This window comes from Budorcas taxicolor, chromosome 15 (genome assembly GCF_023091745.1).
Source record: "Budorcas taxicolor isolate Tak-1 chromosome 15, Takin1.1, whole genome shotgun sequence".
In the NCBI taxonomy this organism is placed as follows: Eukaryota; Metazoa; Chordata; class Mammalia; order Artiodactyla; family Bovidae; genus Budorcas; species Budorcas taxicolor.
The window spans coordinates 60179783-60204279 of NC_068924.1; the positions used below are offsets into that span (position 1 = coordinate 60179783).

At 36.2% G+C, this 24497-nt stretch overlaps 1 protein-coding gene across 1 annotated transcript in view; it reads right to left on the minus strand.

The window, feature by feature from the left end:
• DCDC1 (doublecortin domain containing 1) overlaps positions 1-24291 on the minus strand; it is a 428530-nt gene extending 404239 nt beyond the window's left edge. The window contains exons 1-4 of the mRNA XM_052652176.1: positions 24140-24291; positions 7577-7846; positions 6224-6377; positions 5596-5758 (exon numbers count right to left, since the gene is read on the minus strand). Of these exons, the coding sequence (XP_052508136.1) occupies positions 5596-5758; positions 6224-6377; positions 7577-7846; positions 24140-24291 (739 nt within the window). The remainder of the gene's footprint in view (positions 1-5595; positions 5759-6223; positions 6378-7576; positions 7847-24139) is intronic.
• Between the last annotated feature and the right edge of the window lie 206 nt (positions 24292-24497).

Sequence of the window (24497 nt, forward strand, 5' to 3'; positions counted from 1 at the left end):
AAGGTCATATAAGAGGTACTAGAATCTTGCAAGATCATCTGATTTCAAATCTAGTGCTCTTCCCACTAAATGATAATGCATTTTTTATGTCTCTCCTAACAGATGTCTCAAAAGCTTCAAAAACAAATGCTTTGGAAGGCAAAATCCTGAAAGAGTACCTATAGGATATATAAATGAATTCTCAGGTAAAGTAGCAAGCAGGGTAGATAGACAACCGCCTAAAAGATTTGATTTCAAGGTTACTGGAAATGTTTGGCTCAGTTTTTAAAATACCTCCTTTTGTTTCCATGACATTATTTGTTTTTATGATACCACCCTTCTTATTTTCTTTATAGCACTTCACACCGTCACTAAATAAGTTACCTAGTTCTGTATATGTTTATGTCTGTTGCTTCTTCTACCTTATTAGAACCTAAGCTCCATGAGACCTGTCTTGTTCACACCATATCCTGGCATATTGTAGGGACTCAAATACTTCTTGAGGAAATGATTGAATGAATGAATGGTCTCTCTTTAACTACTCTTCTGCCTCCTTAAACAGAACCATAATTTTTTTTAAATTACTTCTCACACACTGTCTCAACTCTCATCAGGCAGGTATTCTCTCTGTCCACTTTTACCCATGTAGCAAACAGCTCCAGATGATAAAGACAGTATTTATAACTCTTCTGAGTTAATATCCTCATGAAAATTAAATTTTATCAAATTTCTTTGCAGACAAAAAAGGCTGTATTCAAAACCCTTAATGTCAGATGTGATTCCATAGTAGAAATTTTAGAATTAAAAAATGTTAATACATTGTATATATCAAATATTATGTAATATGCCCAGCAAGGTCTACAGTAGCAGCCCATAATCAAAAGTATTAATTATTTTTCATCAAAACAGTTGATTATTTATACCAAATAAGGTTGTGCTATCAAATGAGTTATGAAAAAATTGTTTGGTCATCTGCAATTCTGTATTTTAGAATGGCATATAAGAGACTGGATTTGTAGCATTAACTCAGGGGTTGTACAGAGAAAGAATAATATACTTAAAGCACATGGTGAGTGTATGGCTTGCAAGAAGTATTCAAATTATCAGGATGGTTACAGGTTTGCAGGCATCTTCATTAAACAAGTATAGCTTCTGTGTGAATATATGCAATATATATAATTCAACAACTCATGATATGTCAATAATTCAGGTGTTTCTCAATGATTTGATATTTTGACAGTACGAGATGTTACCGTATGCGTGCTCTAAATTTTTCTATTGGCTAAGAAATTTTTTGCGGGGTTGGGGGGTGCATCTCTTGCAATGATCTTCAGACCCACATCTAACTACATAGTAAGGGCACTGTACACACTTAATTATACGTTTAAAATATTTGGAATAGGGAAAAAACATAACATACATGCCTATAGTTTTATCCTCCCTTGCAGAAACAGATAAAAGAATAATGTGCTATCTCAGAAGAGAGTTCTTTTTCTCTACATAATATCATGTTCCTACTTTTGGTATATGCAGCCAAGTGAGAGAGAAGATGGACTGACAATCTTGCCTAATGCACATACTATTCAAAGTGATAATAGAGAATTTGGGAACACCCATCCTAAGTCCTGCTGCAGCTGCCCAAGTTAAGTAGTGGTCACCCTGTGGGTGAGCATCACAGAGCCCAATATTAGCTTTAGCAGGACTAATGCAGCCACTGGTGTAGACTGTAGCACTGTCTTGAGATCCAGCAGCAAGAAAAGCAAGGTATGATGTGGGTAGTAAGTCACTTCTTGAAACTTGTGCTTTTAACACAACCATTTAAAAAGCAACAAACTCAGGAGACATATAATGGAACAGAATATAATGCATGAATCCAGGTTCATTAAACTAATGCATTTTTTGAGAAACAAAATATGACAGAACATTTCATTATTGATGCACATATGAGAAAAAGCGTTATGCTGCTATTTAGAATGTGTCTTGTATGTCGTGGAATTGAAATATTTCCAAATCATCAATAATTAAAATGATGAGAATCCATCATTTCACTGACATTTATTTCTACATGAAAAGATGGCCTATTTTAAATGTGCTCACACATATTCTTGTCAATCACAAGCTGTCACAGCAAATTATCTCATTTTGTAGATCACATGGCAGTTAGCAGAAATCTCTAGGTTTAAATTTAGATCTTAGGTGTAGTATCAAGAATACTCTTCATGGATTTTTTTTCTGTGACTACATCTTCACAATACAGCATATAAAAGATGTAAAATTCTATTCATAATACTCAGTTTCATTTCTGGTTAACAAAACTCAGGACTGAAATGAATCATTGTAAATGATAACTCTGAAAGCCAAAGAATAAATTAGTATATATAGAAAAGAATGGAAATACAGAAGTTAAAAAAAAAATTAAACAATCTCAGAACTCTATACAGTGAAACTTGGACCTACTGAAAACTTTAAAAATGTCCTTTGAAACAATTCATTAACTATATCTTCATAGTTTTAGAGAAATCATTAATAAATTTCAGAATCTTGAAATCACAGAATTACAAGACCTAATAAGACAGTTGATCTTCATCAACAATCTTCATAAAAATTCTTTCTGCTTTCCCCCCCATACAATCAATCTTTCTGTTTATGCATTCAACTTCAAATGTAAGAATTATTCTAATATTGCATTTCAACAGGGAATGTTTCATGTCAGTCTTGACCCTGGCTTGACCTCTGTACGAAAGCTTTGTGTTTGGAGGTATGTGATGAATAGCTCTCTGGCTTTCTATTAAATCCAGTGCCACTGGTTGTTAACAGTGATGCTCAAAAGGGGTGGTAAAGTACTTAAAATATCAGAGATGTTCTGCAGGTCTCTTTCTACCTTAGTAAATCTGGAAATAGTTCTAAGGCAATTTTCACTATCTATACTACTTTCCCAAAGAATAAGAATACAATGAAGTATGGAAATACAACTGCCAAAATATACATAGGTTTATTTGGCTTTCCTGTGCCAGAAATAGAGTAAATTTTCATTTGTAGGACCAATGGATTTGGCTTAATTTTTTTTCCTTTAAAATTAGAGATGAAGGAATAATGACAACAAAGAAATCAGATTATAAGTCCCCTTTTTTATTATCTGTCTCTGATCTGGCCTAGGACTGGCACATAGTAGACTTTGAATCGATGTTTGCTGAATGAATGAAAAACAGTATATTAAAATAATGACCATTTACAGACTGTAATGCTTGTTTGTTCATTGTACATAAAATATTCATGCTCATCTGCAAAGATGCAACAGTAACACCAAATTCTGCCAGGTGTTTCCCCTTATTTACCTTTAGAAAGTAGAATTTTCCAACTTCTGAGAATGCTTCCTTACTCTAAATTTATCTACCATTTTCAAAGCTATTCATCCATGTTTTATTTTTATGGTAAACTCATGACAAGTTGGCATATTATTGATAATCTATAACATTCATGCAAGAGAGCTCATTTTAACCTGATTTGAAAAAGTACACGTGAATGTATAGGTGAGAATATGTAGTTGATACATATATATGTGAAATTTCCCCCACCCTTCTCAAGTTATATACACATATTTGATAAATTACATATATATATAATAAATTATTTGTGTTTATGTTCTTGTTCTGAAAGAAACCAATATCAGGCTTTAGGCTTATAGGCTTATCTGTGAGCTTAACTTACATGAGTAGCTTTTTTCCCATTATACTTAAGTCTTTTTAATGGACATGTGATATGCTAGTCTGTGTCCAAGCTCACCTACAATTTCTTTTCTCAAAAGACAAGGCACATCTGCCACCTGCTCTACTCCGTGTCCCAGCAACAACTGTCGAGCAGCATAAAGATTGATTATCAGTCAAAAACCATTGCACAACACCAGATTTTGGTGGGTTAAGCTTGCTGATCCAGCAAGAGATGGTGTGAAATTTTCAGGAGTGTGTGCCAACATTTTGGTGCTAAAAGAACAGCAGTGCATGTCACAGTGAAACACAGCCAAAGATGTGCAGACAAAGCAGAGAAGTTTTTTTGTTCTAGACTTGGTTTTAAAAGGATAAAAGAGAAAACAAAAAGTAGGAGGAAATTAGTTTGTACATTTAAAAATCATCCACCAAGCTTTGTCATGTGTGTAACATTGTCATTTTAGGCATTCATGTCCAGATCTTTTAAGAAGCTTAGCTATAAATAATTTTTATATATCTCTTCTAAAATACCATAATCATAAGAAAGGCAAGTATTTCTTATTAATAAAAATAACCAAGGATCTTAAAGAAGTATTCATTACATATATATCCGAATATAAAAGTCACAGAAATATTTACCCACAGAGACTCATGCTTCTATACAAAGAGATGATTCATGAATACAAAATAAAGGCAGCCATATTTTAAAGTAAAAAGAAAATTTGAAAAATATCTGGGTCTACACTACTGCATAGCTTATCTTTACTGAGTATTGCAGCAACAAGTTTCTTTACAAGGACCAAATTACCTTGAACTTTTTATTGAATTCAAGAAATTATTTCTTGATGATCAAGTATTCTTAAAGAGATAGAAATTCTAGTATCATTTTATATAATAACATTAATAGAGGAAGAATTTTCATCACTTCCTCTGTAATGAACTCCAGAATTACTTTTCTTCTATTTATGCAATGACTGCCTAGACTTGCCTTTGGTTCACTGGCTTTATAGCAATTGCAGAAAAAAAAATCCTTCTAATAAGGTAGAAAAAGCAGAGGGGAATACAGCAGTTAGATACACTGAATTTGTATGGCAAAGTTCTTATGTCATTTAAATGTGATTAGCATACATAGCACTTGATAACAGGCCCTGGGTATGACATACCTGGATAGTGGCATTTTTATTTCTCTCTTAAAACATATTCTTTCTCACTAAAGAAAGAATTTTTTTTTTTTAGAAAATCTCCACATTTCTGAAATGTTAGAAACAATGAACTTTCTTTTTCTACCAAAAGATCTTTGTTACAAAAGTATGTCTATACATATCACATTATAAATAAATAATTAATATTATTATAAAACATATATATGTTACATATATACATAAAGTATATAAAAGACACACTATGGCATTTATCTTATAAAAATTTTGTTAGGAAAATCACATGTATATAAGAATTATGTTCATTACTGGTCACATTTTCAAAATTATGTTAATATCATCTGAAAAAAGATCAAGAGTATAAATGAATAAATGATACTTGAAACTTTGATCTATTTTCTGAGAGAATAAGTCTAACGAATTATGTCTGTTGAGTGTCACAGAAACTAAACAGTAAATTCAATAATCTCTGATTTAATTTATTATATTTTCACCATTTAACCTCCTGCAGGCTCCCTAATGTCTATTCAGATCTATATTAAATTAAGCACCAATGCTAATGAAGGGCAATAAACGTGGCTGTCAGTGGATTTTTCTTTCATTAAGCACATTATCCTCTTACTGAGCTGTAAATGCGTAAACATTAGTTTTGTTAAACCATGCAAAAAAGACAGGATGAAAATCATTTTTTAATTGCGCCCCTTAAGCAATTTACTGTGTGTGGAAATACAAGTTTTTTTTTTCATTTTTACCTTTAATTTTTTTGAATGGATCTAAAAAGGGCTCTCCCGTTGAAACATAAACGTCTGCTTCACGGGGTATGTCTTCAGGTTCGAGGGCTTCAGTGCCGTCTGCCAAGAACACTCGTCGTGCGGCCATGTTCAGATTCAGCTTTTCTGTGCACTCCTCCAGCAACTAACAAAAAACAAGAGGTAAGGGAAAGCGACTGAGGACAAGGAAAGTAACACATTTCCACTAAGCAAAAAGGTGCAGTGATCAAAACAGAAACTCACTGAGCCACTTGCCAAGTTAAGTAACTCAGAAACTCCACCAATAAGGGTATTTTGCAGCAGTTAAAAATATATAAGTAGGTTAATCCCAACACAGAATAGTTGATTCTCAAATTCTAGTCCTTGAATGTTCCATCATTCTAATAAGGCTATAAGATATAGTCATTGTATTTGTTTAATTAGATATACTACTTATATATTGATTTAAAATGAATGGAATGCCTGTGAAATCTACGTATATACATATAAGCTACCTAGAGATTCAGATAACTACAAAGAAAATTTTAAACAATGTCATCTTTCTCACTATCTATATATAAAGAGAATAAGGGAAGAAATAAAGCACTGAAAACTCTTGTATACTAGTTACCAAGGTAATGGTTGGTGCAATAACTTTGGCAAAGACTGCTCTAGATCCATTTTGGTAAGCTGTTACTCTAATCAGTCTGGGTTGAAGTTTGTGTCTTTGAGACAATTTGTGCCAATTCTGGTCCCACTTAAATTTTGAAGAGAAATCTGCAACACTAAAGAAAAAAAAACACAACAATCGGTGCATGTTAATTAGTAAAAATTTTTATGTACATATTATCCCGGATATTTTCAACACATATAAGCACTAGTGATTGTTCCTAGGTAGTCCTCAAAAAAAATTTTTTATAGAATAAGATTGTCTATATATACTTAAATATTTTTAAAAATTTAATACATGATAAGTTTGCCAAAACTGTTCATGTAAAACATGTATCTCAGAATAAATCATTTTATTTATAAAACATCACAACATTCACTTTTAAAAATTATATATGCTATATTCTAATAGAAAGCAGAAAACAGCAATATGGTCTTAACATCATGAAACAGAAAACAGCTAAGAATTTCCCTTAACTTTTCATGTTTATTAAAGTTCTTTGATTTCTTTTTAAAAGATTTGAAATTCAAATACATCATACTAAAGTTTTTATTCTGAAGTCACTTTTATTGCTTTCATTTCAAATTGCTTGGGGGCAGTAAGAGAAGATTTCTAAGTTTGCTTTCAGTCAAAACTAGTTTCAATCCTTATTTTTTTCTCAGCAAAAGCACATGGTAAATGACTAACATGTTCTACTTTTACCTGAGTTCTCTAACTTTTCCTGTTAATTCCTAATGCCACATTTGCATAGTAAATATTTTAAAGTAAAAACGTGAGGTAAATTAAAACCACAGTATATCCACCTATTTGAATATATGAAAATGATGTGAATATAGATATCTTAGTTTGATTTTTATTTTTATCAACATTTTCTTCTATCTATAAACTCTTAGGTTAACAGATTATAAGAATCTTGGTGTGAAAATGTATACATAAAATGCTGTTATAATAAGTTCATTTCCATTTGATTTTATTTCAAATACTGTTTAAATATCAAAAGTGTGCATTTCTATTTTTAAGCAAATATCTGGTAAACCAAGATATTCATGGTCTTAGCCTGATTCTGCTTCAACTATTCCTTTCAGAGTTAATATTATCCAGGCTCACATATATCTCATTTTTTTCCCACAAATATAATTAGCAACCTTCTACTCAGGTGCTTTCAAAGAAAAAAGGAAACAAAAGCAGAAACAAAACCCCTAGAGATGGGTTACATTTTAATGTTTGAAATAGTCAACTGAATCATTATAAATTCTGCTCAAAGGAAAAGGTTTCAACAGTCAGGTAAAAAGAACAGAGAACCACTTTGATTACCTCAGTTGACCCACTGGAGCACTGACAGGTCTGTTTCTCTTGGATGCTGATATAAAACAAGAATTGTTTTTACTGTTTGATTTGTAGCTATCTGGGTCTGATATTTCATCATGGCTATGATCTGATGCTGTTTGATGTGTGGAGCAATCTTGAAGTCCTGACCCTTCTGATACTGCCGCTGAATGCAAAAGTCTGTTGGGGCCAAACTGAGGCTGCAAATAATCTTCAGTAGTTTTAATAACTGCTTTTGCCTGGGATGACATAAACTCCCTGAAAGAAACAACGCGAGAAAGAATACAGTGAATTGATGTGTAATCACTTGTTAACAACTAACACATAATAACTAGTTGTGTGCTATGTGCGAGACAAAACACTACACGCTTAGCCAGTATTTTGCTTAACCTTTACTATATCCCTGGGAAGTGAGTGACATTTTTATCCGCACTTTACAGATTCAAAAAGTTGTGTCTCAGAGAGGCTAATTAACTTGCCCATGCTCACATAATCTGTAGTTGTAGCTCACATAATCTAGGAAAGAACTTGAACTTGAGATGTCCTAAAATAAAACAGACATTCATAAACATTAAACTTAATCATTTAAACTAAAGAAGAAAAAGTATGTAATGCTTGAATTAGTGTTGAGTAACATTTTAAAATTCTTCCATTCATTCATTAAACACTAGCACTCTGCTAAATAGTAAGAAATTATAAAAATTAAAGAGATGTGGCTCCTACTCTCAAGAGAACTTGCAAACTATCCCCTAATAAAGAGAGAATATATGTTAAATAAACTGCTTAGAATTCTGAGTGTGTATTAACTTTAAGTGCAGAAAGAATTCCTTGAAGGCAAACTTTTGTGGGTTGGAGTAAAGTTGGTAAAGACTTTATAGCAGACCTGGGCATAGGTGACTAACTCATCCTGGTTTGCTCAGGACTGTCCTGGCTTTGGCATTTTAGCCACACATTTTGAAAACTCCCTTTGTCTCAGTCAAATTAGGACAGTCAGTTACCCTACCTGGTATTTAAGCTTTAGAGACTTCTCTTTAACAATTAGGAGCAAAGAGAATTAAACTAGCTTACTGCTGATTCACTCAGATTTTATGATTGTCTTCTTAGGAGTTTAGAATTGACTTTTGTGGAAGACATAAAAATACAGCTATGTCTTCCCTCTGAAAGATCTTCTTAGAGTAGACACCAACATTCCCTTGAGTGAACCTGTTTTGACCACATTCTTTAAGGCTTCAGGTCATCAGGATGACAGAACTGAACATCTTTCCCCTTTTTCTTAGATCACAGGCCCCAATATTTAGACCAGACACAACCCACCTTCATCCACAGCACCATTGACTGTTGCATCAGAGACAGCAACAGAATAGAAAGTAAGTATATAACCTACTCTCTTGTGGTTTCTTAATTTAGGTTTCATTTTTGACCGATTTAGCTTACTTTTTAAGTATTTTAATTGATATTGCACTTATTTCAGCTGACTAAATCAGATCATATACGCTATTGCTTTATGTTTTTAATGCACAATTTTTGAATGACTGGAGAAGGCAATGGCAACCCACTCCAGTACTCTTGCCTGGAGAATCCCAGGGATGGCGGAGCCTGGTGGGCTGCCGTCTATGGGGTCGCACAGAGTCGGACACGACTGACGCGACTTAGCAGCAGCAGCAGCAGCAGAGCTCATCAACTTATTTCCAAGTTGCTATAATTCTGAAATACAGTTTAGATCTGGGATGGGGAGGGGCGGTGGTCAACATATTATACTCACTCCTTACCAAGTTCTTCCCATACTTAACTTCATTTTGTTTACCATCTCAGCAAACAAAGGTAATCTTGAAATATAGCCTCTAGCATTACATTTGGGTCTTATGTAGGGCCAAATATTTGTAGTTCGTCAAGTATTTAGCTGAACTAAATACTTGAACAGAGGACCACCTGACCTGGGATGACATGTAAATCTATGAAAGATCTAAAATGTAGAGTTGCTGGTATGATAAAATGAAACAAATATATTTGAGAATATTGAGCTGTGTAGATAGAGGATCAGGCATAGAGGATGTTAGCTTTCATGTATTACTATAATTGAGGTAATTTTTATACAAACCACATTCTTTTCAATTTGCTAGTTCCTCAATAGTCCTTATTCATAATATAAGCCCCCCATCCACACAATTATAAAATAATGTATGCTTAGTGTGGAAAGCTTAGCATGAACAGCTCCTTCTCCAAACTTTTCTCATCCACAAGTATTATTATAGCCACAATTATTTCTTCTGGCCTGTCTTCTTTATGTCCACAAATGTGTAAAATAGTTGATTGCCTGCTCCGTTGCTCAGTAGTGTCTCACTCTTGTGACTCCATGGACTGTAGCCTGCCAGGCTTCCCTGTCCATGGAATTTTCCCAGCAAGAATACTTGAGTAGGTTGCCACTTCCTACTCCAGGGAATCGTCCTGACCCAAGGATCAAACCCATATCTCCTGCATTCGCAGGCAGATTCTTTACCACGGAGCCACCTGGGAAGCCCAAAATGGTTGATTATTTCCTCTAAAGGAATGAAAGGTAGTCATGTGCCAGAGGATAAGCATGTGGATGAGAGTCGATATGGTGGGCCCATGGAGCGCAAACACTGGCATCTGGGCAGTTGTATTTTATTATTGTCCCTATTGTTTTCATCACATGTTTCTATCACAATTGGCCCTGGACTGAGCATAGCACTGTAGCCTTCTCTACACCCTGAGGGTCCACCCAGGTTTATAACTGTGGCAAACAGCATCCTGAATGGATCATTGGACTTCAGCTCTGGCAGAGGTGGGACCACCCTATAAACTACCTGAGCTACTCAGATATTGATGGCAGTGAAGAGTGGGGGCCTGAGACAGTAGTCATGTCACAGAGGCCTTGTTTCTGCAGCAACAGCAACAGGGCTGCAGTCACCCAGCTCTTCATCCTGGGGGAAGAGCAGTAAATAGCCAGGAGGAAAGATCTGCAGGTCTCAGATACAGTTCTCAGTGTCCATACACAGTTACTTGGAAAGCAAATTCTCATGTAAAGAAAGAAAAGGGATTCTCTACTTAAATGCAGAAAGAGGTGTCTTTCTTTTTTAATGAATGCATTCTGTTTACTGTCAAATATTTTTGTAAATATACTAGTGATTTTATGTAATAACCCATTATCCCACCACCACAGTGCAAAGGGTTGTTATTTTTTCCATATTCCAAAGCTTCAACCACATCAAATTTTTAATATAATACTTTGCCTTTTTTAATTAACACTGTATTGCAACTATTTTTTAGATTGCTATATGAGCAATATAATGGAATGTAATATTTTGTCAGGTATATATTGCTTTGTTCAACTGAGTTGTTTACAGGTCATCTACTATTTTTGTCTACTATGTGTAAAGAATTCACCTGCAATTGAGGAGACTCAGGAGACTTGTGTTCAATCCCTGGGTTGGGAAGATCCCCTGGAGGAGGAAATGGCAACCCACTCCAGTATTCTTGCCTGGAGAATCCCATGGACAGAGGAATCTGGTGGGCTACAGTCCATGGGGTAGCAAAGAGTCGGACACGACTGAAGTAACTGAGCATGCACGCACATATCTTCCCTCCCGTTCTGGTAACAGCATTTGTATCCTTTTGGGAAACTATCCATCCCTATTCCTCCTAAATCTACATCATTCTGGAAGGTTTAGGACAATAAAGTATATGAGTTACTTGGTGGTGGTTTAGTTGCTAAGTCATGTACCACTGTTGCGGCCCTCTGGACTATAGCCTGCCAGGCTCCTGTCCATGGGATTCTTCAAGCAAGAATACTGGAGTGGGTTGCCATTTCCTTCTCCAGATGAGTTACTTGGCAAATGGTAAAAAGAATTTTTATGGTTCTACCATATATGTATCTATCATTTACTTTTCTCTAGCAATTTATATACAAAAGGAGGAGGAAGGTAGTTTTTCATGTTAAAAAGTCACTATTGGTACACCGCCTTTAGTCTTCAGCTTAATTTTATCAACATTGATGACAGATTTGCACTAGTTCTTAAACACTATGGAACACTTCTTTCTTAAAATAACTATGTGTTTCCTAGTGTGTGAGGATGACCACACAACTTGGCAAGGCTAACTCATCCCACATGGGAATTAAACTCACACACATGGTTTGTTAAATTAATGCTGGAAATGTGGGGTTTAGGATCTTCCAGCTTGCGAGGCATTTGGGGTTTGGGTGACAGAACTTACAGCACGATACAAAAAAGTTAAGGAGGTAAAACCACTCCAGTAGAGCACAGAGAGAAGACCATTCACTGCACGCCAGGACATACCAGTGACTTAAGACCAACTCTAGACTGTTTTTTGACTCAGTAACCTCATTTCTTGGAGAAGGCAATGGCACCCCACTCCAGTACTCTCGCCTGGAAAATCCCATGGATGGTGGAGCCTGGTAGGCTGTAGTCCATGGGGTCACTAAGAGTCGGACAAGACTAAGTGACTGCACTTTTCCTTTTCCTTTCATGCATTGGAGAAGGAAATGGCAACCCACTCCAGTGTTCTTGCCTGGAGAATCCCAGGGATGGTGGAGCCTATTGGGCTGCCGTCTATGGGGTTGCACAGAGTCGGACACGACTGAGGCGACTTAGCAGCAGCAGCAGCAGCAGCAGCAGCAACCTCATCTCTCCTTCAGTGTCTGCTTCCTCTACATCTTATTGCCTCATCTTATGAGCTTAGTGCGTGCATAGTCGTGTTTGACTCTGTGTGACCCTATGGACTGTAGCCCACCAGGTTCCTCTGTCCATAAGATTTTCCAGGCAAGAATACTGGAGTGGGTTGCCATGCCCTCCTCCAGGGGATCTTCCTGATTCAGGGATCGAAGCAGCATCTCTTATGTCTCCTGTATTGGCAGGCAGGTTCTTTATCACTAGCACCATCTGGGAAGGCCCTCTTGTTGCCTAACCTATCTCTATCCTCCTCCTCATTCCTCATGATTTCTGCTAATATCCTCTATAGGTCTCATTTCTATACTACACGACTTTCTGCAGACTCTGTATGATACATTCAATTCCCCCAAAAGTTTAATTTCATCACTACCCCTGTTGGGTAGAACTCTCAAGCTGGGCAACTTCATAAGCCATTGGAAAACCTGTGGATGAGAAAGGACCCATCAGTGGCCCCGGAACTAGGACAGCAGGATAATAAGGTACACAGGAGATTAGAGTAAGATGGGTATCAGGGGCCTCCCAAAAGAGGAAAACATAATCAGCAGGGACTTACATGGCCTGTACTGAGTGAGAAGAGCAGGGACACTATCAAGTTGATTGACTGAAAAAGCACTCACTAAAATGTATCACACAATTTAAATTACTAGAGTAATGAAAGACTAGAGTCCATGGGACCGCAAAGAGCTGGATACGACTGAGCGGCTGAGCACATATTATCCTCCAGACAATGCAAGAACCTTAGAACGTATCACATCCATTTACTGCTGCTTCCTCATGCTGGTCATCAATAATTTTTAATTCCATTTTTCATGGATAGGTGCATCTATCTTTCACGGCTCCTGGTTTTATGTAGGGAACTTAACGTCAAAATTCTGCCTGCATGAGTTTGAGGCTTTGCATCTTGTACTGTGATTCTTATTATTACATAATTTTATATTATAATTTCTATGAAGATCTATATCTTATTTCTTTTAAGATACACATTTTGATAAGATCTACACTTGTTAGCTATCTTTTATAAAATTTGATAAATTGTATCACAGTTTTCTTAGACTTTCTTTTTTCCCAACTAGAAAATTCCCACTAGGAATTCCATTTGGATTTTTGAAATAGTTGTTTTATGAAATGAAAAAATAACCTTTATCCAAAAAAAAAGAAAAAATAACCTTTATCAAAAGATAATAACCTCATTTTTATCTTAATTTACTGTAGAGGCTTCCTACCACATTCTAGAACATAGGCTCATTTTATAACCAGATCTTCTTTTTCAACTTTCTGTGTCAGGATTATTATCTTGTCCTAAGTCTATGATATGTCTCTACTGTGAATCTTTCATTGTATCTGTAGGTAATTCATACATACACATATTTCAAGAAGCTTTTTCTTCAATAGGACTTCTATGCCACCTCCCTGAATAAAAATGTACTTTCTTCCTATACATGTGCCCTGGTAGGTTTGATAGCTGGAATCACTAAATCTCATTTATCCTTTCCTACCATCTAAAATGCTAGACTTCAATTTCTGTCAAGTATTCCAATTCATCATTGTATTATTTACTCTTTCATCAGTGGTAAAAATAATTTTTACCTCTGATACAGAGCACTTTTTCCAGCCTGAATTCTAAAATCTACTACATTAGACTGACACAAGGTATCAATCACACTACTTAAGAATACACCTTCTTAAGGACTACCTCTGTATCTATCTTTATACCTATCTATCTGTCTATATTAGTTTTCTACTGCTATGCAACAACTGGCTTAAAACAACACTTATTTATCATAGCACAGCTTCTTTCCATGCGTCAGAAGTCTGGGCAAAGCTTAGCAGGAACCTGTGCTCAGGATCTCATAGGCTGAAATGAAGGTGTCAGCTGGGGCTGCAGTCTTATCTGATGCTCAGGATCTTCCTCCAAATTCATTCAGGTTTTGCCAGAATTCAGTTCCTTACAGCTAAAAAAACTCATAGTTACTATCATCTTCTTTGAAGCCAGAGGAATTCATCTTTCTTTTCTGTCTCTGATCTCTTAACTCTCATTTAAGAGTAGATCTGATTAAGTTAGGCCCACTAAGGATAATCTCCCATTTGATTAATTCAAAGACAACTGGCTGTATACCCTAACTACCTCTGAAAAAATCTTTGCCATACAATGTAACATATTCGTAGGAGTGACATCCTGTCATAGTCACAATCCTAACCACACTCAAGAGGAGGGAATTACACCAGGCATATTTACCAGTGGGTGGGAATCTTGGGGACCCATATTAAATTCCTGTGTAACACACTAGCTATACAATTATGCAGTTTTGATTACCCAATTTTTACACCACATTTAGATCCAGATATTTTCTTTTCCCGCTAAGTCACTTCAGTCGTGTCCGACTCTGTGTGACCCCATAGACGACAGCCCACCAGGCTCCCCCACCCTTGGGATTCTCTAGGCAAGAATACTGGAGTGGGTTGCCATTTCCTTCTCCAATGCATGAAAGTGAAAAGTGAAAGTGAAGTTGCTCAGTCATGTCCGACTGTTCACGACTTCATGGACTGCAGCCCATCAAGGCTCCTCTGTCCATGGGGTTTTCCAGGCAAGAGTACTGGAGTGGGGTGCCATTGCCTTCTCCAATTTCCTTTTCCAGAAGATTAAAATGCAACTATTTAAGATTAAATTTTGTCATCATTAAAAACTGAGATTATTTAAAAGAATTTACCACTGTTTCTGATGGCAAATCCAAAGAGGAACTTAAAAAAGTGCTTTGAGAAGTGGCATTGTCATTAGAATAAATTACTACTTCCTAAAGTAGACATTTTCTGTTTTCTAGTTGGAGGCTTCCCAGACGGCTCAGCTGGTAAAGAATCTGCCTGCAGTGCGGGAGACCAGGGATCGATCCCTGAGTTGGGAAGATCCCCTGGAGAAGGGAATGGCAACCCACTCCAGTTTTCTTGCCTGGAGAATTCCATGGACAGAGGAGCCTGGGGGGCTACAGTTCATGGGGTCGCAAAGAGTCGGACACGACTGAGCGACTAATACTAAAGTAGACATTTACATGGGGGAGGCATTCATTTGGATCAGAATCCCGATATTTTATGTACGTGTGTGCTCAGTCAGGACTGACTCTGCGATCCATGGACTGTAGCCTGCCAGGCTCCTCTGTCCATGGGATTTTCCAGGCAAAAATACTGGAGTGGGTTGGTATACCCTCCTCCAGGGGATCTTCCTGTCCCAGGATGGAACCCTCCTCTCTTGTGTCTCCTGCATTGGCAGGCAGATTCTTTACCACTGAGCCACCAGGGAATCCCAATATCCTGGTATGTTTCCATTAACAACATCGACTACATCATTTCTGAGTTAGTTTAACGTCAGTTATTGGAAAAAGATTATTTCTTTTAACAATTTGAATGATTCTTTAGAAATTTGGTCATAATAAATAAATAAATGCAGTTTTATAAGTCTGCATGTATGCTTAGTCACTCAGTCATGTTCCACTCTTTGTGATCCCATGGACTGTAGCCTGCCAGGCTCCTCAGTCCATGATATTTTCCAGGCAAGAATACTGGAGTGGGTTGTCATTTCCTACTCCAGATAATCCTGCTGACCCAGGGATCAAACCCAAGTGTCCTGCAGCTCCTTTACTGGCAGGCAGATTCTTAACCAATGAGCTACCTGGGAAGCCTTTGTAAGTCTATATGTATGCAAAGTATGTAAATATTTAAGAATGCTATGTTTGCTTATAGTAAGATTAGTAAAAACGTCAAAATTTAACAGTATGGATAAAAACTATTGGTTAAAAACTTTAGGTTATTGAATCTTTTACACAATTTCTACATATGATATAATAGATATGATAAATCACAGAACTACAAAGCTGGTAGGCACATTAATAAATTAACTAAGCTTTCATTCTTTTCTGAAACAGTATAATACTATACATAAAGGCTTTCTATTACAGTCAAAAAGATCATTAGGGACGGATCTTAAACACTGTGAAACTGACAGCCTTCTTAATGTCTCAGTGAAAGTTGCTCAGTTGTGTCCAACTCTTTGCGACCCCATGGACTATACATATACAGTCCACGGAATTCTCCAGGACAGAATACTGGAGTGGGTAGTCATTCCCTTCTCCAGGGGATCTTCCTAACCAGGGATCTGAACCCAGGTCTCCCACATTGCAGGCTGATTCTTTACCAGCTAAACCACAAATATTTAATTATGCTTTACTCTCTGTGGTTTCCATTAAATCTAATTTACAACTTTTGTTTCACAAAGCAACAACTAAGTAAAGATGTGAGGTCTAAAAGTACAACAAAATATGCCCAAGGAGGAGTCGAGAAAAAGCAGATAAATAGACCAGATAACACTTAATGGTAGGATTCTAATTTTGGCAAGAGCAATATTCCTTCTCATTTCCTCTATTTTAATAGCATCAGTGAATCTTAGTGGGTTTTTTTTTATAGCAACTTGAAGAAAATTTCTAATAACATCATGCTTGCTGCTGCTGTTGTTTAGTTGCTAAGCCGTGTCTGACTCTTTTGTGACCTGCCTGGCTCCTCTGTCCATGGGATTTCCCAGATAAGAATACTAGAGTAGGTTGCCATTTCTTCTCCAGGGGATCTTCCCAACCCAGGGATCTAACCCGTGTCTCCTGCTTAGCAGGCGGATTCCTTACCATCTGAGCCATCGGGGAAGCCCACTGCTCCCCTGTAATATCCCTACAATATCTCAGCTATGACTGCAGCACATTGCCTTCCACAGTTCTTACATGTATGCCTTTTTGCCAGTGGTATTCACTCAGCTGATCTATACTCAGTATTGTATATCTTTCAGTTAGTATTTTTAAAAATACTTATTTATTTATCTGGCTGCACTGGGTCTTGGTTGCAGCACATGGGATCTTTGATGTTCATTGCAACATGTGGTATCTTTAGTTGTAGCATCTGAACTCTTAGTTGCAGTACATGCGATCTAGTTCTCTGACCAGGAATCAAACTCAGGCCCCCTGAATTGGGAACGTGGAGTCTTAGCCACTGGACCACCAGGGAAGTTCCTCAGTCAGTAAGTATTTAATAAATATTAATTGAACTCAGTGTTTACATTTTCTAAAACCCCTTCCATAATAACAATAATTGTCTAGTGGAAAAGAGAAATGTCATACATAGTCATGCACATAAATTTACAATAACTGACTGATTAGTACTGTGAAGGAAAAGTCTTGGTTATTAAGATGAAGAAGTTCAGGGGTTAGGATATAGGGAAAAATCTCAACTAATCTGTACAAGCTGATAGGACATATGTGAGGGATTAACCCCAATAGATCTTAGTCATTCCTTATTTCAAATCATTCTGCCAGGTCCTGTGCAAGAATTGATATACTTTTTGCATACTGATATCTTTACTTTGTGATTTATTATGTGATTTTAGATGATTTCATATCCCATTCTGCAAGGGTAAGAACTTTATCTCTTTACTGTCACTGGAACTCAACTAATGACTGATATGCAAGAGTTATTCTTTGATAATTATGACATCATGAAAAAATGTATCACAAAAGTTCCATTGATAAGAAATATATACAGTTTAAAAAGGAAAATATAATAAAGCCAAAAGTCAAAACTATGTTATGTAACACTGATTACTAAGGGTCCTTTCTCCATTTTTCCTTCGATGAAAAGCCTCAGTTATGTTTGAATAGTCACCCTCTTTATGTGTCCATGGAAGGCATCCCCTGATAGCTGCAGTGAGTAAATATTCAATGGTCTGTCACCAGTAATGCTAATACCATTTCCCTTGAATGATGGGTTACTTAAGCAGCCTGTGATCCAATTTTGGCCAATGAGAAATGAGGAGAAGCGTTCTGGAGAAAGGTTTTTGCACTAATAAAAAAGAGATATAAATAATCAAATACCTATCCTCTTTAGTCAGAAATTGTCTAGTGAGCATCTGGTGAGCATATGATGAGCCTTCCCAGTAAGAGGATTCAGACCCAAGGATCTAGCCAGTATTGTGAGGATGCAATATCTCTCCCCTGGTGCAGGGAAAGGTATAAAGGGTCAGGTTCTTTGATACTCCTGCTGAAGCACTGAACAAACCCTAGAACTGGCCCTGTTTCTGAAGTTTCTGTTACATGAGAAAGTGACTGTCCAGTTTTAAAGTCACTTTCAGCTGAATTTCCCATTACTCTGCTAATAGTAGCCTAACTTATACAATGAACTTTCTAATCACATTTGCTTCACTTTTAGCTTTATTCAAAATCTATTGATTTTGAATGTTTTATGATGGGCCAAAATATAAACTAATAAGGTATTCTCTTTAAAATGTGACTTTTATTTTATCAAGAACACTTCACCAGAAATTTCAGCATAAGCATCAAATGACATGGAGGTTTTCCCCTGATTTTGAAACACAAAGTGTCCTTGGTGAGTTTAGATTTCTATGGCAGAAATCTGCATGTGGCTATTAATTCTGTTCATAAGTAGGAAGTGTGGCTACTTTGACAGATCATGGCTCAATAACAAGCATGCAGGTCTAAGTTATCACACAGTTTGGATGTGAATTCAACAGCAGGATAATGACAGTTGCTAAGGATTTGTGCTTGCTGTCGCTTCATACCAGTGTTGCCTGTCAAAATGTCTCTTTTTCTTATACAGAAGCCATAGAATTTTTATGGATAGCAATTACTTGCAATGTACAATGAAGTACATCAAATCTAACAACCACTCTTTAGCCCCTCATTATTTGGTAGTCTCTTTGTTAAATGTAGTCAACCATTTTCATCTAAATTATTTATTTATACTGTATATTTGACAAGCATATATTTCTCGCTTTATATTTCTATGGCATTTAAACCTTCCTGAAGAGTTATGGTTTTTTTTTCCTTAATATTGTCATTTGTAAAACTTGTCTTTATCCTATCTCCTATTATCATTTTAACCATAATTAAACTCTCTAATTAGAATAAATACAAATAAGAAAATGTAAACATAAAGGAAAATGACCTTAAGTACATTTAATAAGAAATCACCAACTTAAAATACTGGATGCAACAGATAAAAGAAATAACCCCACAAATGTTTGGTGCATGGAAACTTGTACAAAATCTGGAGTACACAAAGCACAAAGATTTCATTACTTGTCATTCTACCTTTCCCCCAGTTGACGACACAAATAACCTCTAAAGACATAAACAGCTTTCTACAATTACTAGGTAAAATGTAATTTAAACATCATGGAAAGTGAATAATAGAAGTGGCAATAATAAATGTGAATAATTTCCGCCAAATTTTATTTTGAATACCAGAAGAAAATATAATTCTAGTTTGACCTAGAAATATTGGTAAAGATACCTTGACTGCAGAGCAATTTTCAATTATTTTATAATATAATAAGCTCAATTTTTATTTGTAGCTCAATTACTGAATAATAACTAATGTATTATGTTCAAATTACACATATATCCTAAAGGAGATATTCAATGTTTGTTAAATTGAACTTTCTTTGCTTTTGTAGAAGGAAATGTAAAAAAGAAAAACAATTTATACAATTTGTAAAGGACTCATCTGAGTACAGGATCAGGGCATAAATTATCCCACTCAAAGAAAAAATGAATATTAGTTCTGCTTGTGCAGAAGTACAAAGGAATAAAAATAAAGTATATCTTAAATCTAAAATTGGGGGAGATTATAGAAATATAAGGATTTTCCAGAGGAAATACAAATTTTTAAAAAGAAATGATATAGTCTTTTAGCATTTTTAAAGTATAGCTCAGTCAGTAAAGACTTTGCCTGCAATGCCGGAGACCTGGGTTTGATTCCTAGGTTGGGAAGATCCCCTGGAAAAGGAGATGGCAACCCACTCCAGTATTCTTGCCAGGAGAATCCCATGGACAGAGGAGTGTGGTGGGCTACAGTCTATGGGGTCTCAAGAGTCAGACATGACTTAGCGACTAAACCACCACCACCACCAATATATTAATGTTCGAATCTGCAGAGGTTTTTTTTTTAAGATTTTAAGGAAAAATCGGACAAAAGTTTTGAATTAGGAAAAGTGTAATTTGTTGGGCAATGGAGGTTGAAAACAGTGGAGGTGTTGCCTTGCTGGTGCTTTGCTGTCCCTAGAAAAGGTGACATAACCAAATACTTATATTTCAAAAAGAGCCTAAGACTCATTCCAATTCAAAATAGCCAAGATAGGTGCACGGGGATGACCCAGAGAGATGTTATGGGGAGGGAGGTGGGAGGGGGGTTCATGTTTGGGAACGCATGTACACCCATGGTGGATTCATGTCAATGTATGGCAAAACCAATACAGTATTGTAAAGTAAAATAAAGTAAAAATAAAAATTAAACAAACAAACAAACAAACAAAATAGCCAAGATAACTAAAATGACATAAAAAAGTGAGTGACTAGATTAAGCACTATTAGTCTCCTCGAAAGCAAGATTTGTCTGTGAATCAGCAACCAGATAATCTATAATAAGAAGTTGTTGGCAATTCACTTATAAAACTGATTTAAGTCCCAATATAATATACTAACAATAATTTGTCCTCTGGGGAACTAAAAGAGTTGATATTACACTCAGCTGCAAGCAGGATTAAAAAAAAACAACACTACAACATTCTGTTATAAAAATCATGAAATTACATTCTTAGATGAGCATCAGCTAAAATTTACTAAAATATATGTGGGATAGAAAGAGATATTAATTGTGTAGACCATTCTGTTCGTTTTGCGATATACAATTTTGGGACTTCCCTGGCAGTCCAGTTTTTAAGACTTCACTTTCCAATGCGGGAGGTGCAGGTTAAATCCTTGGTTGGGGAGTTAAGATCCCACAAGCCTCACAGCCAAAACAGCAAGACATAAAACAGAAGCAATACCATAAACTAATTCAATGAAGACTTTAAAAATGGTCTACATAAGAAAATCTTTTCAAAAATGCAATTTTAATTTGGAGATTGTCCACTTTTAGCATTCAGAGACACCTTCCACAAATAAAGCAGAACTGCCCCTAGGTACCTATTACCAATAAATAATTGATTCTGCTTCATGCTTCAAAGGTTGGTACCCTGTACCAGGTCACCTGGGAATGCATCAGACTACAGCTGGGGAGAAAAAGGTCCCCATCATTTGCTTCCCTTGAAGCAACCACAAGAATGAAGGTAGACTTCTCCAGTCATCTGAACTTTTGGGGCCAAGTCATAAAATGGGAGGATCAGTCCTTCTTGGGCATGATATATTTGACTCACACTATTGATGATTAGTTTTCTTTTGGGGGGAAAGGCTCCTGACACAGCAGTTTTTCCTTTGTTACAAACAAATATAACATAGAGTGACAGAGGCAAACCATTGTAAGAACACAAGAAAGAGAGAAAAGAAGGATAAGGTAAATGTAGTAAAAAGTAAACTAATACCCAGATAATAACATAAGAATAATGTGATTCATCACTGCATGGTTACAAGGAATGGATTTAATGTGGCCAGGTATTGTAAAAACATACAATGTGTTAAATAGTGAAGAAAAGCACAGTCTCTGTTATATAAGCAAAGGAACAACAAATTGACTATACTTTAATAATTATTTCTCATAAAAGATCAAAAATATGGTGGAATAAAGGTGGCAAGGGAAAAAAGGATGAGACAAGAGAAGTTTTAACCTCAATTGGGGGGAAACATCTTTACTCATAGAGAAAACTGCCTCTCTGATAATCATATAACTGCCAATGGATCTTAGATTACCATTAGCCTTTATGAACTTGACCCTTCAGGTTGAAATTGATCATTTTCTTTTTCATAAAAGTAAAGGGCCCCTGGGCATTGTCTTTGATTTTCTATTCAATTGTCAAGAAGAGGGTTACTTCTAGGTATATCATATTCAAAGTTGATGGTAACAGACAATGGTGACAGAAAAGAAGTTAGGATCCAGACAAAGAAATAGAAGTACAATGGAACAAACTATTAAAAAAAGGTGGTAGGAAAAGTGTAATATGAAAAACAAAGACTGGCATATCAAAATAAAAAGGGCAAATAAAACAAAATTTAGAGACTCAGATAAAGAATAGAAAGAAACTGAATAAATAAAATTACAAGTTCTATAAAAGATATCACAAAAGACAGAATAAAAAGTAAACCTATTACTATTTTGGAAAGGGAACTTGGTAAAAATAAATTCTAAAGGCAATTTTTAAATGTGCAAACACACATTAGCATTGGCAATTGTATAAAGGACTACTTAAAAATCCTATTTAGAATTTTTTTTTCCATTGTCTTATTGGGAGGAACACTATCGTGAGAAACCTATGTCTCTACAATATAACCACTGGGTAATGATTTTCTAAAAACCATCTAGCCATGTAGCTAGCACACTGCATCAGTGATCTCATACATTGCTAACATGCACTCATAACTTAGAGGAATAAGGCAAAACAAAGGTTAGCTGAAAATCTATATTTCACTTTCACCTAAAAACTTAGTGATTAAAAAGAAAATCAAACTCTTCAAAGACATAAATAGGAGATATCATATCTAAGGAGACTAACACAATCCCTAATTTAAGAATACTTTCTTCAATAGTTTTATAATCTATATTTCCTTTTAAATATAAAAACTATGGCATCACATTTAGCCAGACAACAGTTTATCAATACCTGACAGATACGTTTTTGTTCTTTCACTTTCTTTTTTATTTTTTTAATATTTATTTATTTGGCTGCACCAGGTCTTATTTATGGTGGGACCTTTCTTTTCTACATTGCAGCAAGTGGGATCGAGTTCCCTGACCAGGGACTGAACTCAAACCCTCTGCACTGGGAGCATGGGGTCTTAGCCACTGGACTACCAGGAAAGTCTCTGTTCTTTCACTTTCTAATTGAGAAAAAAAAACACAGGAAAAATATCTCTGTCTCCTCTGCTTTATATTTCTGTGAAGTGTGGTAGAGTATTGTAGTTAAGAGTTTTATCTGTGGAGTTAGAGCTATCTGGGTTCAAACTACCTTCTCTACTTACCCTGGTGGCTCAGACTCTAAAGAATCTGCCTGCAATGAGGGAGACCTGGGTCCAATCCCTGGGTCAGGAAGACCCCCTGGAGAAGGAAATGGCAACCCACTCCAGTATTCCTGCCTGGAGAATCCCATGAACAGAGCAGCCTGGCAGGCTACAGTCCATGGGGTTGCAAAGAATCAGACAGGACTGAGCAACTAACACACTTTCTTTACCTACCAGCTGTGTGATATTAATTAACCTCTCTAGGTCTTTGTTTCCTCATATATAAAATGGAGATGACTAAAATACTGTCTGCCTTACATTCCTCTCAAAGTTGTTTTGAGAACTAAATAAATATAACACAGGTTAAGCACTTAGCATGGTGACTGCTGGTGCTGCTGTGTCGCTTCAGTCGTGTCCAACTGTGTGTGACCCCATAGATGGCAGCCCACCAGGCTCCTCAGTCCCTGGGACTCTCCAGGAAGAGTACTGAAGCGGGTTGCCATTGCCTTCTCCGAGCATGGTGACTGGCAAATAGCAAATACTGCCTGCCTTGCCATTACTGTTATCATCGCTATCCTACCTGTCCAAGTCAGGCTCTAGGAATAATTTTATGTTTATTGCATCATCTATCTTTTTCATTCCCATAAAATAGAAAAACAAACAAGCAAATGGATGGCTTCTAACCTAGAAGCCTAGGCAACAATCTTGGCAGCCCATCACATCTCCAAATTTTTATCAATACAGTCTTTACTATATACAGAGAATTTACATAAAAGAGCTAACCCTTTAAAGCACTTTTATCCCCATCAGAATTGTATAAGCTGCTGAAATAATAAGTAATAAAAGTTTAAGTTGCTGCTTCTTACCTTGGTAAGCCCTTTGAAATATCTTTGTAAGTTGACTGAATGGTATCCCCATTGAAGGTGTCTTCAGGGTTGCTTTGCTGTGATATGTCTGTGACTTTAGTCAAGGATGATAAAGGAGACTGAGAAAGTACCGCTTTGTGGTCTTCTGTCATTTTCAGCTCAAACCGAGGAAGAATGTTATTTAATGTAAGATGTAAAATCCTCCTGGATTATCAGTTTAGGCTGGGCATTAATCACAATTTACTTCCCATTATGTAGTGGTTGCTAAATGTGAAATCTCATTAGAAATGAGCAGAGATGAGAGCCTAAAGGAAGACAAAAACATGAATCTAAGTCTTTGATAAGTGCAGTACTATTT